The sequence below is a fragment of the Hyperoodon ampullatus genome (assembly GCF_949752795.1).
Source record: "Hyperoodon ampullatus genome assembly, chromosome: 8".
Taxonomy (NCBI): Eukaryota; Metazoa; Chordata; class Mammalia; order Artiodactyla; family Ziphiidae; genus Hyperoodon; species Hyperoodon ampullatus.
Window position 1 is genome coordinate 15793137 of NC_136921.1, and position 15780 is coordinate 15808916.

The 15780-nt window shown below is 41.9% G+C and overlaps 1 protein-coding gene across 1 annotated transcript; it reads right to left on the reverse strand.

The window, feature by feature from the left end:
- Positions 1–15009: 15009 nt before the first annotated feature.
- On the reverse strand, positions 15010–15528 carry KCNE4 (potassium voltage-gated channel subfamily E regulatory subunit 4; the record flags this gene model as incomplete). The annotated part of the gene is made up of 1 exon (XM_079709719.1): positions 15010–15528. The coding sequence occupies one exon, from the start codon at positions 15526–15528 to the stop codon at positions 15010–15012; it is 519 nt and encodes a 172-aa protein (XP_079565845.1).
- Positions 15529–15780: the final 252 nt, after the last annotated feature.

Consider the following 15780-nt stretch of genomic DNA (forward strand, 5'->3'; position numbering starts at 1 on the left):
AATTTCAACAATATTCCGATTGACAGAAGGTGGACACAAAAGAGTATACTGTGTGATTCCCCTTATATGAAATTCTAGAAAAGGGAAATCTAATTTGCAGTGATTGAAAGCAGATTAGTCGTTGTCTAAGGTTGGAGTGTGGGATGAGGAAGGACTGTGAAGGGGTACAGTGTTTGGGGCTGATGATGGTATTCTATATCTTAATTATGGGATGGTTTCTTGGATGCATAAATTGGTCAAAACGTAAAGAACTTACAAAATGTATACATTTTAACTCAATAAGTTTAGATTTTTTTTTAATGCCACCATAATTACCAAGGAATTGTTGAGGCAGAACTGCGTCCAATTATATAATCACTCAAGTGACATTTTGGTTGTTTCCCTTGGTTGAATTTTTTATATCTTCCAGTCTCCAGCTCAGCTCTGCTCTCCTCTACAGCCCCATGAAGGATGGCAACTCCATCTGTCATACAAACTTTCAGCCGACTTCGTTACAAAAATACCCCAGGACCAAAGCCAGAGCTAATGAACATCTTAGACCACTTGGAAGAAGAAAGGCTATTTTTTGGCTTAGGATAATTGAGCTTCACTTCAAATCAGAGTCTAAGCTGTTTTCTCTGTACTGAATCCAAATCACTCAAATTCCTGAAATTCGTCCATGGTTGTTGTCTACCTGTTGCCAAAATATCCTGATGAAAAGTGAAACATTCAGCCAGTTGTGTGAATTCTTTGTCCTGAAATCTCAAAGCTCAGCTATTTGGCAGGATAGCAGAACAGCTGAGCAGTCAACTGATGTTTCTGCTGTGGATTGAGAAGCCGTAGAATTATGCAGATAAGGTCTCTGGCAAAAATCAAAACGTAAAGGCCCAATGCCAATGTCCCTCATGGTTGACCAAGTGGGATCCATAGCGTTTGAATCATGGAAGTTTGGATCATAAATGAATCCTGTCCAACTGCCTCTGTTTACAGATAAAGAAATTGAGGCAACTCCTATTCATCCTTTAAAACCTTGATCAAATGCCATCTCCTCTAGAGAGTCTTTCTCCAACTCTCCAGGCTGCTCTCTACTCTGGCTCCCACAGCAGACTAATACTGTTTTCTAGTACTTGCCCCATCACATTCAATTTTCTTGTACATCTGTCTCCTCCACTTATATTGTAAACTACCTCTGTATAGGACTATGAGCTTTTACATCCAAATTCTAGCACATAGATGGTGCTCAAAGAGTGATTATTGGGTGAACTTGGGTTGAGAATCTGAACAAATTTGTACTCCAAATACATTCTTTCTCCATACCCATATGGTAATGAAATGGTGGCAGTGGAATTCAGACATTCCAGTCCTAGGCACTAAAAACTGAGCATCTTAAGGTTTCATGTTCTTTAGACAAAGAGAACACTAATAAAGTGAGTTGTAATAAGACAGCATTGTTCCTGGTATATTATAGGAATATTGTAATTTAGGGAAATTAAAATACATTAGTAAGTATTTATTATATTAATATCAATTTAAATGTATTAGTAATAGTAACTAACATTTGAATGTTTACCTTATATGAGGCACTATTCTGAGAAATATATGTGTATGTATTAATTCATTTAACATAATTAGAAAGCATATATTTTTAGATTCTTTTTTTATTTTTTATACAATTTTTAAAGGTTACTTTCCATTTACAGTTACTACAAAATATTGGCTATATTCCCCATATTGTACAATACATCATTGAGCCTATCTTACACCCAATAGTCTGTACCTCCCACTTCCCCATCCCTATGTTGTCCCTCCCTCTCACCCACTGGTAACTACTGTATCTGGAGTCTGTCTCTTTTTTGTTATATTTGCTAGATTGTTGTATATTCTAGATTTCACATATAGGTGATATCATACAGTATTTGTCTTTCTCTGTCTGACTTACTTCACTTAGCATAATGCACTCCCAGTCCATCCATGTTGCTCTGTCCTTTTTTATGGCTGAGTAGTATTCCATTGTAAATATATATACACTACATCCTCTTTATCCATTCATCTGTTTAATGGACACTTAGTTTGCCTCCATATCTTGGCAACTGTAAATAATGCCGCTATTAACTTTGGGGAGAGAGTATGTATTTTATGCTTATCATTAAAACTATATGGAACTGGATTTTACATTTTGAGACTGATCCTTATGTCTCCTCCAACTGTGACTAAATGAAAAAGAAAGGTGATGAATTTTAACTAAACTTAATTGTGGTAATCATATATCAGGGATCCTCAACCCCTGGGCTATGGACCAGTACTGGTCCACAGCCTGTTAGGAACCGGGCCACACAGCAGGAGGTGAGCAGTGGGCAAGAGAGCAGAGCTTCATCTGCCACTCCCCATCGCTCGCATTACTGCCTGAACCATCGCCCGCATTACAGCCTGAACCATCGCCCCCCCCTCCTCCCCGCCCTGCCCATGGAAAAATTGTCTTCCATGAAACAAGTCCCTGTAGCCAAAAAGTTTGGGGACTGCTGATATATATATATATACACACACAATCATTATATATGTATATATACACATATGTCTGCATGATTTGATATATATATCAAATCATTATGTTGTATATCTTAAACTTATACCGTGTTATGTGTCAATTATATTTCAATAAAACTGGGAAAATAAATGGACTAGCAAGCAAAAAGTTTTAATTAAAAATAAAGAAAAGGGCTTCCCTGATGGCACAGTGGTTGAGAGTCCACCTGCCGATGCAGGGGACATGGGTTCATGCCCCAGTCCAGGAAGATCCCACATGCAGCAGAGCGGCTGGGCCCGTGAGCCATGGCCACTGAGCCTACGCGTCCGGAGCCTGTGCTCCGCAACGGGAGAGGCCACAACAGTGAGAGGCCCGCGTACTGCAAAAAATAAATAAATAAATAAATAGAAAGAAAGAAAGAAAGAAAAAGGAATAAATATTTTAAATGACAGTAGTTGAAATTTCCCTAACAATCTCTGTTTTCAGATTTCATGCCCACAACCTATCATAAATTTCCATTTTTAAAAATCAGACTTACTTAAAAAACTGAAAGTATTCTTTAGAAGCCAAATCTTCTCAAATGACATTTTAATTAACAGTGTAAGGGGCTAAAAGCATGAGGATTACATTTCTTTCAATGAAAACATGCACTTTAAAATCTAGAAAAGCTGTGCTTAGAGTGAATTTATATGAGGCAACTGTTCCCAAACTTTGGCCCAAAATATTTCCCTGTCTGTGTTGTCTGTCACCATGGAGCTGGAGAAGATTCAGTAAATAAGGCAGAGTGCGAACCTGACAAAATGAAATCCAACCAGGAGGACTGGGCTGGAAGTTTCCATAAAAATGAAAATAAAAAGCAAAGGAATTGTTTTCTTTCCATGAAAGACTTAAATTCTATTGAACTGGTCCAATAATAAGCCCCTTGGCATAACAAAATTTTTTAAATTTCTTTTTTAATTCAAAAAAAGATGTTTCCAAGTACTTTGAAGGTACTATCTAGTCATCATTGTTAGATACTTAATATTTCCAACCTTAAAAATGTGTCTTGTTTTTCTCTGAATCATTCAGAGCACTAGAACAAAATGATCTTGTACACAAGACTCAAAAATGAATGTTTATTGAATTAATGAATACATTAATCCAAATGACTTTTCCCTTTTCCACTCACTTTTCTGCATCTACAATAAGTCCTGCAGTGACTATTCTATACAGATGGACAGCTGCTAAATTTCCTACCCAAAGGGTGTCTCAGTCTCTCTTCAAGCCACTTCTGGTCTCAGGCAAGCATCTCAGAATCTCCCTCTCTTCTCTTTGACCTACCTGGTCCTTGACCACCTCAGGCCTCCAGTTGTTCCTCTGGACCACAGTCTTTATGCCCACCGCAGGAAGACCATCCGGGGAATGACAATCTCAGTCCATGGCCTCATTTCATTTCTAACCTCTATTATAATAGTACTGCTCTGTCTCTGTTGAATGATCCTTAGAGGACATTATAGATAATTTGGGTGGTGGTTTAGAATTTTTAAAAGTTTTACAGCTTTCCTGACTGGTTATAAGTTGTCAAACTCATGAAAAATGTGAGCTGCAGATAAAACCTCATATGAATGCTCTTAAAACAGAACAAAAATAATTACATAATATTACATTTTGTGGAAAGTGAGAGAAGACTTTATAATGGAGAAAAGAAGCCTCTATAATGGAAAAAAATACCTGCATTTGCATCCAGTGGATATGAGTTCAAATCCTAACTATGCTCCTTATTAGTAATTTGACTTTGGACACGCCTTGGAGCCTCATTCTCTCACGTGTACAATGAATGTTATAGAGCCATTGTAGGACTGAATGAGATTACATGTTGAAAGGGATTAAAGACATAGAATGGGCATTCAATAAATATTAATTGACCTACAACACATATAATTTAAGATGCAAAGGAAGTGACCATTGAAACTACAAACCCTAAACTCTTATGATATCTCTGGTTGAATTTGGGGGGTATAACACAAAAAACAATTTTATTTTTCACCTCAGTAATATATTCTCATGGCAACTTTAGTCAAGAGTACAGTTGACTAAATACAGTGCCTCTTACTTGGGGAGCATAGAAGGATAGCATAGAAGTACTATTGCTTTTTGAACAGAAACAACTACAACACAGAGAAAGCACTCATCTATTTTACAGCCAAGTTCAGAAGAGGCACATTATGTTTATGGAAATTCAAGTGTGTGTGTGTGTGTGTGTGTGTGTGCACGTATGTGTGTGAGAGAGAGAGAGGGTCCCCCTATGCCCTTCCACTATTTAAAGTCATCCTCAGACTGTGTTGCCCAGAGATTGGGAGACCATGACCAAAGCACTCTGAGAAACCACAAAAGTTTAAATTTTAAGAGCAATTAAGGGGCTTCCAAGGATAAATTTGCCCTATTCTCTGATTTTAGAACCTAATCCCTGAGGTAAAATCAGACCCACTTCCTATTAAAAATATTGGTTTCAGTAATAAATTACAAACATTTGATATTCACATGCCAGTTCTAGATTTTTTCCTTATTTTTGTCTTCGTTTTAATAGTATCCTTTGATTTATCTGAAGAGCAAAATTATATTTTACCTTTTTAACTGAAATATAGTAATATCTCTTCAGATGATTTTTCAGCTGTCAAAGTCCAAATACTTAACCATTATCACCACAAGATAAGGCCATTCATTAAATTACAAGGAAAGGGTCGAAATAACTTGACTTCATCTGTGGCTCTTGGTGCAGCATTGTTCCTCTGGTCTATAACATCTGTCCCTGGGAAACCTAAGGCCATTTTCCATGTTGAAGATTGCCACCTTCTTTTTGTGTGATTTTGCAGGATGATGTACTCCTCCTCATGGACCAAGAAACACAAAGAAGATTTTAATGTTATTTGTAATGTTGCTTTTTATTGTGGTGGAAGCCCATGATGTGACCATGAAGTTTGTAACACTATGTAATCTCCACTAGAACAAATTTTTTGCATTATTCACTCACTTATTTAAAGGTAGTTTGAATCACAACTAATATAGGTGAAATACTTGATAGCCATTTTCTCAACAACCAGAAATTAAATACAATGACATATAAAAACATCTTGACTTCATTATGACATTTTCTATATTAAAAAGCACAATTACATAAAATCATACACCCAATCAATTTTCAAGCACCTAGAAAAATTGAGTTCCTGAGCAAAAATCACTTTGGAGAAATACGAAATTCAGGGCAATTCTAGATAAAAGGTCACCCTATTATCTTTGGTGCTTCTTTATGTAATCTGCAGAGAAAATCATGGAAAGGCAGAGATTTGGCAGCAAAATATTTGTGTTCTGCTATCTGCAGTGGAAAAGAGAAAGTTGTGTTAATTTTACTCCCCTGAATCAGCCCTATAACACATGTTCTCCAGGCAACTTCTCCAGGCTGGCTTAATACCTACCCTGGGTGTCTTTGATGGAGATCCATTATAAACTTGGGAAAACATCAGCCCCTACAGAAACACACCTAGGAAGGAACTCCATCAACCCATACTACCAAAGGGAGTAAAAGTAGATTTGCAACCTAAACTAAGTAGAATTAATGGCAAGTAAAAAAGAATATGAGCTCTGAATAGTTCCAAATCCTTGCATGATCCACACTATACTTCGCTTTTCACAGCCAATCTTCTCAAAGGGTTAGTTTATAATGAGTGACTTATTCCTCAATAGTCTTTTATACCTGTGATATCTCCACCCCACTACTCTACAGATTCGACATTTTATAGATACTAACCACCTGAAAGTCATCAAAAGAAGCTTCTTTCCCTCCATCTCTCTATGGTGGACCTTTTCTTCTCTCTAGAAAAATCTGTGCTTACTCAGCTCCTGGGCATTCTGCCATTCTGATTTTACTTCTTGGACTGCTCCTGTTCTTTCTGCCCCTCTTCCTCCAACCCCAAAGAAGTAGCTGGTCCCCAAATGACTGTCCTTTGCCCTTTTCTCCATTTCCACTGATCCTTGGCTATTTCAGCCATGCTCAGGGTTTCGAGTCCATGTATTCATGTGCATGGCTCCCAACGCTGTCTCGGGGTCCAACATCTCTCAAAAGTTCTCATATTTATTTTCCAAATACTTTCTGGATATCATGTCAACACCAACTCAGAACATACAACATGATAGAGGCTTTCCAGGATTTACTGCCCATTTTTATTGTTTGCACTTCCACTGTCTCAATTATGCAGACTCAAAACATTAGAGTCATCTTTCATTCCCACCCTCTTCTTCATCTCTAACATTGAAGGAGCTGTCAAATCTCATCAATTTCAACTCCTCCTTATTTCTAGCTTCTATGTCTCCATTTCACCTGCCATTGCCCCAGTCCAGGCACCTCTCACCTGTCACCAGGAATCCTGTTTTCTTTACCTCCCTCCTCTGTCTTCTTTGATTTATCTTACAGAATGGGGAAGATTCTAAATACCAGGATGACAGAGATTGGATTTTTTTTACACAGCACGTGCAATCCTAAATATTAAACTACTTTTTATGTAAGCACAGCTCTGCTCATGTTATCTTTTCCTCTTTTAACATTTCTCTGGTCCTCAGTATTTTCCTGATTAAAGAAATACTTTGGGTAAATAATGACCATGTTGATGGAAAGAGGTTACAGAGAGGGCCTGGGATATAAGGTAAAGGATAGACACATCGGTAGAAATGTAAGTTGGGGGACAGGTTTACGAGGAAAGGTAATGAGTTTGAGTTTCGATGACAGGAATTTGAAGTGCTCATGGGACATCAGGTGAATAGAGCCACAGGCATTGGTGCCCATGAGAGACATCTAGGCTAGAACTAAATGATTGGGACTTGGAGACAGAGAGACAGTAGAGCAGGTTGTCCGTGGCATGAACTCTGTACCCAGATTGCTGGGCTCAAATCCCAGTTCTACTGCTCACTCTGTGAACTTGGCAATGTTCTCAATCTCTCTATGCCTCACTTTTCTCATTTTTAGAATGGGCTTAAAAATCCCTATATCTTAAATTTTCATGAGAATTAAATATCATGAGAACAATGACTGGCACTTGGTAAGCACTAGACAGGTGGTTGTTATAATGATTTACATATTAGTTGAAGACTTGAGAGTGAATGAGATCCCCCAAGGAGAAAACATGATACAAAGAAAAGAACATGATAAGAGAGACTCCTGAGGAATTCCAGCGCAAACTAGGTACTAACTACAAAATAATAACATATGATACTGGCTCTCACAAGGTGTATAATCCTGTGGGAAAGAGTATAACTTCTGCTGTAATTGAGGCATGAGGATAGTGTGATGGGAATATAAAAAGAAGAAAATTTTGAAAAAGAAACAGAATCTCTCTATCCAAGCACCATGTCCCATTCTTTGGGAGAAGTTCTAAGTGAAAAAGGAAGATCGAGATGAGAGAGAAATCATTCCTTCCGTATCAAGGCTAAGACTATAAAAATAATAATCAATGAGGTGTCTATTGGTTTCTGCATCATGTGCAACCCCAATCCGGAGCTGAACTTTCAGGGTTTACCTGCAAGGATCATTGCCGGGAACCTAGGCACATCAGTCCTGGGAGCACTATGCACTGGGGGCCTGCCAGTGACCCGCTCTGGCACTGGAGCTAAGCCAAAACATGCAAAAAATAAAACCAAAAGCCAAAATCCAGTAAGCTGTGTGCAGGACAATTACATTCATCCCTGTTTGATTATTTCCCCCTTCCTATTTACAGCTTCTTCCCTTTTATGAAAGTTTCCATTAATGTCACATTGCACTGCTTTGGGGGAATGTGTTTACTTCTACCTGCTCAGACCCATCCTTCCACAAAGGGCAGTAAGTGCCAGGAAAAAAGAAGCTACTTCTCAGCAGGGGTTGTGGGACCAGTAAATAGTGGCAGGACCAGTGACTCAGTGCTGCTCAGAGAAGATCAAGGTGAGGAGCTCAAGAGAGAAGACCCTCTAGGTATTTTGTTTTCACTAAGCCATGGCAAAGGCCTCCATGGCCATACCCACCATGGGAATTAGAACCAACCATTAGGAGACCTGGTTTGTAACCCCACTTCTGCTCCTGTCTCCCCCTGTGACTTTGAACACGTCACTTAACTACTATGAGTCTTAATTCCCCCATCATTAAACATAGGGGATGGGTTAGATAATCTAGAAGTCACCTTCCAACATTCTGTCTCTTTAATATGATCACACTCAGTATTAATCTGATGGGTAAGGTTATGCTGAAACTGCAAGGAACCCCAAAGTCTCAATATTTACCAAATATTGCTGCTTCTTGTAAAGCCAGCTGTAAGTTTGGGCAACTCCCCAGAGCAATTGACTTCTATGCAGTAATTCACTCTTCCAGGCTGACACAGGCTTTACCTGTTATTTGTACCATCTGGAACATATGGTCTCATTGATAACATGCAGGTAAAGAGGGCAACTAGAGAATCATATATGGGCTTTTCCCTGACTCAACTTACATGTGACGTACATCACTTCCACTCAGTTTACGTCAAGCAGAATGAGTTACATCCCTGCTCGACCCCTGGTGCTAGGGGAAGAGGGGCAAGAGAAGGGGTTGAGAAGTGGAAATTTCTGTGTTCTCAGAAGGGGAGAAGAACTGGATATTGATGCATGCTGGTGATGTCTACACACAGCCTCCTATCCAAGACAAAGAGATTAGTGTCCCTATAAGAAGACTTTGTATTTTTCCAGCTGCTTCCTAAGCAGTTCTGACAATGTTTTGAAGTCAGGAGGGAAGATATTACTATCTCCATTTTACTAGTCAGGAAACGTGAAACGTGCCCAGAGGTTGAGCAGCATATATAATGTCACAGGGTTGCCTAATGCCTTGTACGGGACTAGATTCTGAGTCTCTCTGCTTCGTAGTGATTTAAAGAACACCAGATTGTATATCAAAAGACCTTCATTGGAACCCTGATCATTCATTACATTGATCTACAACTTCCTTGAGTCTAAAGTTTCATATATACATAAAGAGTATTAGAGACCTAGCTCAGAGTTTCCTTGGGACGATTAAATAAGATCATCAAGGGGAAAGCACCCATCACAGAGCAAAGCAAATATTAGGTAAACAGTATATTTTGTCCATTTAATAACACCACTATGCCTTAAAACTGTTCAAAGATACAAGCTGTGTATTCTGACATCCAGAAGACCCTGCACACAGAAATTCTCAACTAATGTTATAAATTAACCAAAATCAGAGGTATTTTTATTGGAATTTTTCTATATGGAAACTATGACCTCTTGGGGGGTTGGGCAGGTGTTACATTTTCCCCAGCATCTAGTGAAGTACCTAGAAGAAACTAGAAGCTTAAAGCACAGGATTGTAACAACTGGGTGAAGTATATGCTTGGCAGGTAGTAAGAGCTTATTATGCATTGTGGTTACTCGGTTTTTCCTTCCTTTTGTGTAATGGAAGGAAGTGAGAGGGCATAACAGGGAGGGAGGTTGGGAAAAGAGATGTTATGGACTGAATATTTGTGTCCCCCCAACATTCATTTGTTGAATCTAATCCCCAGTGTGATGGAATTTGGAGACAGGACCTTTGAAGGTCATTAGGTCATGAAGGTGGAGCCCTCATGAATGAGATTAGTGCTCTTAGAAGAAGAGGTCAGAGACCTAGCTTGCTCTCCTTCGGCCACATGAGGACACAATGAGAAGTCAGCCACCTGCAAACCAGAAGAGGGTCTTCACCAGAGCACATCCACGCTAGCACTTCCAGAACTGTGAGAAAAAATTTCTGCTGTCTCTCAGCCAACCAGAATATGGTACTTTGTTACAGCAGCCAGAATTGACTCAGACGAGAGAGAACGTGTCATTCACCATCTCGGAACAGGGGGTGAAAAATCATTAAGGACAGAAAAATGTATAGCTACTTATGTGAAGGATTCTTTGATCATGTTTCTTAGCAAAAAAAAAAAAAAAAAAAAAAAATTCAACCTAAGAAAATAAATTCCTAGAGTTGGGAGAACAAAATCTTGCCCCATATTGAATGGAGCACGGGAAGTGCCAGGAGAATGATGGGTGATGGTGCTGTGCAGGGTGGTGTGTGTGTGTGTGTGTGTCTGCTCTCCCTGCGTCCCCTCCTCCGTGCCATGAATGGAGGCTGCTGTGGGCTCAAAGCTTGCTGTCTGAGTCAAGGACCAAATCCCAACTTCATAAAGTCGCCGTAATGATTCAGTGCCGTGGGGCCTTCACATGGGCTCCTTCAAACAAGTGACCTTGGCTGGCTGTCTCCATGGTAACAGCTCACATCCCAAACTGTTCCTTCCTACGTGGGAGGAAACATTTCAGAAATGGGGAAAGGCAGAATTGAACAGTAGTTTTTCTCTCTTATGACCTTCTCCTTTGGCAAATCGTGTCCTTTCCCTGAACATCACTGTCTCCTGAGGAAACCGTGCACAGAAGAGGAGGTTTCAGCAACTTTATTTACAGATGGATGCCCAGGATACATTTTTAAAAAGAGAAGACTGGAGCTGCTTTTCCGTTAGTTCCTCTTAAGTTTCATGCTGTGTTCAGTATTGCTCAGGATGCTTCACCATGCTTTTCATGAGCAGCTCCCCGAAGAGGAAGGCCTGCATGTCCTCATGTTGAAAGACAGAGCTTGCATGTCAGAGAGGATGGGTACCTTCCCCAGAGCTACAGAGCAACATGGCAGCCTCTACTGAAGCCCCACGTCCGCCCTGCCTTCCTGTGGTCCAGCCCCTGCCTGAGCCACCATCCTGGTTAGTCAGCTGACATGGGTCCCTCCAGCCCTAGACTCCACCTCCTGTCCCATGACCCATGATACTCCCTGTGATTTCCTCCAACAGGGTGCCTGGATTCTGGGTGAAATGATTAAGCAAATGTATGCTCTCAAACTAGAGAATTCATTGCATTGTTAGCTCAATGTTCTGTCTGTTCCACTATGTCTAGGATCAGAGCAGCGTTTTATAGGATGATAAATGACCCTTCTTCAGCTGAGCCCTGAAAGTGCGTGCCTGACCACAAAACCCTCCAGTTGCAGCTCTCAAATGTACCATGGGGTCTACTTTCCAACCAGAATCACAGGCCAAGAGCACTCACTCCTTGGCCCAGCTTCAGCCTTTCCTGGTAGTTTTGATCCCATGATTCTGCCCATGAAAAAAATCTTTTTCTCTGCAGCATCCCTGCCTGACTTTGACGTACAAAGGTGTAATTAGAACAGCATGGAGCAAGCGGGACGATCCATTTACCTCATCCCTAACATTTAAGTGCTTTAAAATATGGTTCTAATATCCTAGGTGCATGGGGCCAAATTCCCTTCTCAGTTTCTCACATGCATGAGTAAATCCACACAGACTAAACCCCTTGGGCCTTAGGTTCTGCTTAGAAGTTCTTTTGTTTTGTTTTTTGTTTTTTGGTTTTTTTAAGAAAACAAATATTCCGTTAAAACGACATAGTGTACTCTGCATATTTTTAGGACAATTAGAGTTTAGAAATCCCTCTTCTTCCGCCCATGGTAAAAAGTTTTTTCCTTAACTATTTCCTCCCCAAGAATGACATTAAGCTGGGATAAATTGAAGCGCTTCCTTGTCTTTTAAAATAATCTTCTCATCTTACATTGTCAAAGTACCAACTGGTGGATTGAGATGCTTGATATGGGAAGCATCCAGGCTCCCCTGTACCTTTGCCAGATAAATCCTTTAGGGAGACGGTTATTTGTGAACCTAAGGGAAACATTTACTTCAAACAGGAAAACCAAACACACAGGAAATGGAGAAACATAAATGTCAGGCCACTCTCTACCATCTGCTTAATTCAAAATGGGTCACCAGTTTGGGTAATTTTTCTTTAGCATTTCCAACTGTGCAAATAAAATCTTAAAGGAGACAGGCTGGCTGTGCTCAGAGCTATAGCAGGACCAGGGGGAGGAACCTAGACAGTCAGTCTTCATGTGGAGGTGACGGTGAGAGGAGAGAGAGCCAGCCCTAACTCATGGCCTGTGTGCTTAGGTATGTTCGTAAGCTTGTGTGTACACAAAAATCTCCCTCCCCATTATGTATATGTGTATACGAATGTATATACAACATCTATATACAGCAGTTCCCTGCCCATTAGTCTGTGCCGCTGTGGTCACGTGTGGATAATATTTGTCCAGGCAACATGTAAATCAAAGGTTTTCTTGCAACCAAATTTGGAGGAACATCTTCACAACAGTTGCCATGTCACTGCATGTTCACCCCATGGCCACCAAATTTAAAAACAGAAGTGGATGTAAGACCTATGTACAGCTTATTTTTTATTCATTGCAAAGCATATCAAAGGAAGGAAAAACCTAGCCCTGCTCAATTTATGATTTAGGCAGAAATAAGATACGCCTTCATGGGAGTCTGACTTGGAAGATGACCCAGACTCAGAGATGGCTTGGAAAAATGCATCTGGGATGTCTTAGAAATTAGGAGTTCTATTGACGGATCAAAGAAAACTCATAACTTCCTAGGGAAAATGTGTTTATTTAAATTAAAAAATACTGTGAAAATTACAAACTGTTAAATACAGAAGAGAATTTTGTACAACTTAATAGAATAAGAAGGAAGTATATACATCACTTTTTAATAGGCGCAGATAGACTTGCACCAAACTTTAGGATTAAGCAATGGAAAATGTGACAACGCACATGTCCATCGCAGTAAAGTTTCAGAATTCAAGTGATTCCAGGCAAGGGGCCAAACTTAACTTGGCTTCTTTCACCTTAAACAGCCCCCTTTGGAGTAAATCCACACTCTGAATTTTAAAGTGAACGGAGGGCCTTTTTTCCCCCAAACATAAATTTCCTCTAGCACTGTGTTAAGGCGAACTGATAAACCAGCTCCTACACTGTTAACCCTTCCATGGGAACAGTAGTTATTGCTGTCTCCAATCCAGGGAGAGTGTATTAAAAAAAAAAAATAGTTTTTGTTTTTACTAGAATTAAATTTGACCTTTTGGTGTGTTTCTCTTCTGCCTTGTCTTCAAGGGCCTAGAGTCTGCTGCAAAGCGACTGACCACAGGAATACAGGGAAACATTACCAAGCATTCCTGAGCATTTTCTCTTAGATGTCTCATTCCCTTAACTGGAGCGTTAATAGTCCACTACCCAGACAGCCCTGCAGAGTAAAATGTGGTATCTGCCTCTTTGATTCACTGCTGGGAAAGTGACAGCAGGGATTGGTTAGTGATTCACCCTGGATTTCCCAGCTACATGTGTTCTCCGTCTCCAACTGCCCCTTTAAGTAAGCAGATCCTTTTTCAGACTAACTGGCCAAGGGGGAAATATTTTGTCCAAACTTCCTCACACCAGGCCATGTAGGATTTATCACAGAGTCTTAAAATCTAAAGACATCCTCCCAGCCCTCTGGGGATCTAGATCATCAGGAATCTCAAGAAGGCAGTAAGCCTCTTGATGACATGCCCAGGACCACACAGCAAATCAGATTCGGGGCTTGGGATTAAGAAACAGAGAACTTGGACCCCAGCTCTGCACAATCTCACCGGAGTATGCCCTTCTAAGTCTCAGCTACGTGCCGAAATGCCATGTTGTGGAGGCTCACATTATATCCTCTCCCAGCTCAGAAAACTGGGCTGGGAAAAAAAAAAAAAAAAAAGCAGCAGCGGAGCTAACGGTTTGGGTTTGTTCAACCTCACCATCACCCCTTCTGGAAAGATTGGGAAGCTTCCCTGCATGGCCATTCGGAGAGCAGGTTAGATTCTGGGGACGCCCTTCCAAGCAAAAAAGATGTCATGTCAGCATGTGATGCTGGATGGTCCCAGATCAGAGTTCAAAGTCACAGGTTAGACAAAGGGTCAAAATAGCAGATTAGTTTTATAATCCCAGCCAACGTTGACAGGTTTAAAAATTGCCTATGTTTTCCTTACAGAATGCGAATGGACCAGAGTCAGATCTCCAGCTCCCTCCCATCAAAAGTCCTCCGTCAAATATCCCCCCTCTAACCCAAAAGACCTCTAAAAGAAACTCTGTAACCCGAGGGGGAACTAAAGCCACAGGTTCACATTAGAGGTACTTACAGCCAATCAGATGTAGAAGAACAAAGCTCTAGGCAAATTGTCAAATCGAAACTAGTCCCTCAGGATGCCCTAGGCATTTGGCAGCCCTGGGAGTGGGCAGATGTTGCAGGTGTTACCCAGGGCATCCTGTAAGGAGACAACCACGAGCACATCGACCTGCCGACTTCCGCACAGGAACCCCGACCCCCAGATCCCAAGGAAAGGTACACACTGCACGTCTTCAGGGCTGTTTCAGCGGCACGTCCACACCACAGGCGCGTCGTGGACTGCGGGCTGCTGCTGGCTCCGTCTGAGACTTGTCCCCCACCCCACCCGCCCCATTCAGGGGCTTGCCGAGGGTCTCCTGAAAGCGGCAGTTGCCCTGCAAAGGTGAAACCAGACGCGAAAAGTGCCCTTCCTCGCTCTACGGGTGCTGGCTGATGGGGCCACCTCCAGAGGTCCTGGGGGTGCTAGGAGTTCTGGTGGATGTTCTCCGAAGAGCCTTCGCTGCTTTCGTTGAGGGGCGTCTCCGAGGTCTCCTCCAGCTCGTCGTCCGCCGCCTCCTCCTGGATGGCGAGGTGCACGTCGGGCGAGGAGGACTCGGAACTCACGCTGTCTCCTTCCACGGAGCAGAGGGTGCAGGACAGGGCGGGCGCCACGCTCTCCTGCAGCACGTTCAGCACCATGGGCACCTGCGCCGACCTCAGGCCGGACGCGGTGGGCAGCGGCTTCATGGCCTCCCCCCAGAGCCTCTCTTCGTCTTTGTACAGAAGCAGGAGGCTGGATTTCTTCTCCCGCCTCTTGGATTTCACGTAGCCCAGCATGATTCCAATCAAGAAAATGCCGTAGAAGGACATGACCACCAGAACGTAGAAGTATTCGTTGCCGCTGCCGCTGCCGCTGCCGCTGCCCGGCACATGGGACTCCAGGGGGCCGCTGGGGGCTGCGGTGCTGGCGTGCGTGCTGTTCAGAGGCTCCATCTTCAGCATTGAAGCTCTGCTCACACAGCCAGGGTCTGGGGAGAAACGTGCAGGTTAGAACTCTCCCACGGGGTGGCCACAGTACAGGGAGGAGGGCGAGCACGAGATCTGTGGAACTGCAGTATCAAAAAAGCGAAAAGCTGCGTGGAGAAAGAGCAGTAAGAGGTCCCACCATACAGCTAACAGGGGTCAGCTGTGAGGGGCTGGGGTGCATGGGGACACGGGGAGGTGGGAGGGAATGAGAGGAAGACTTTTATTTTT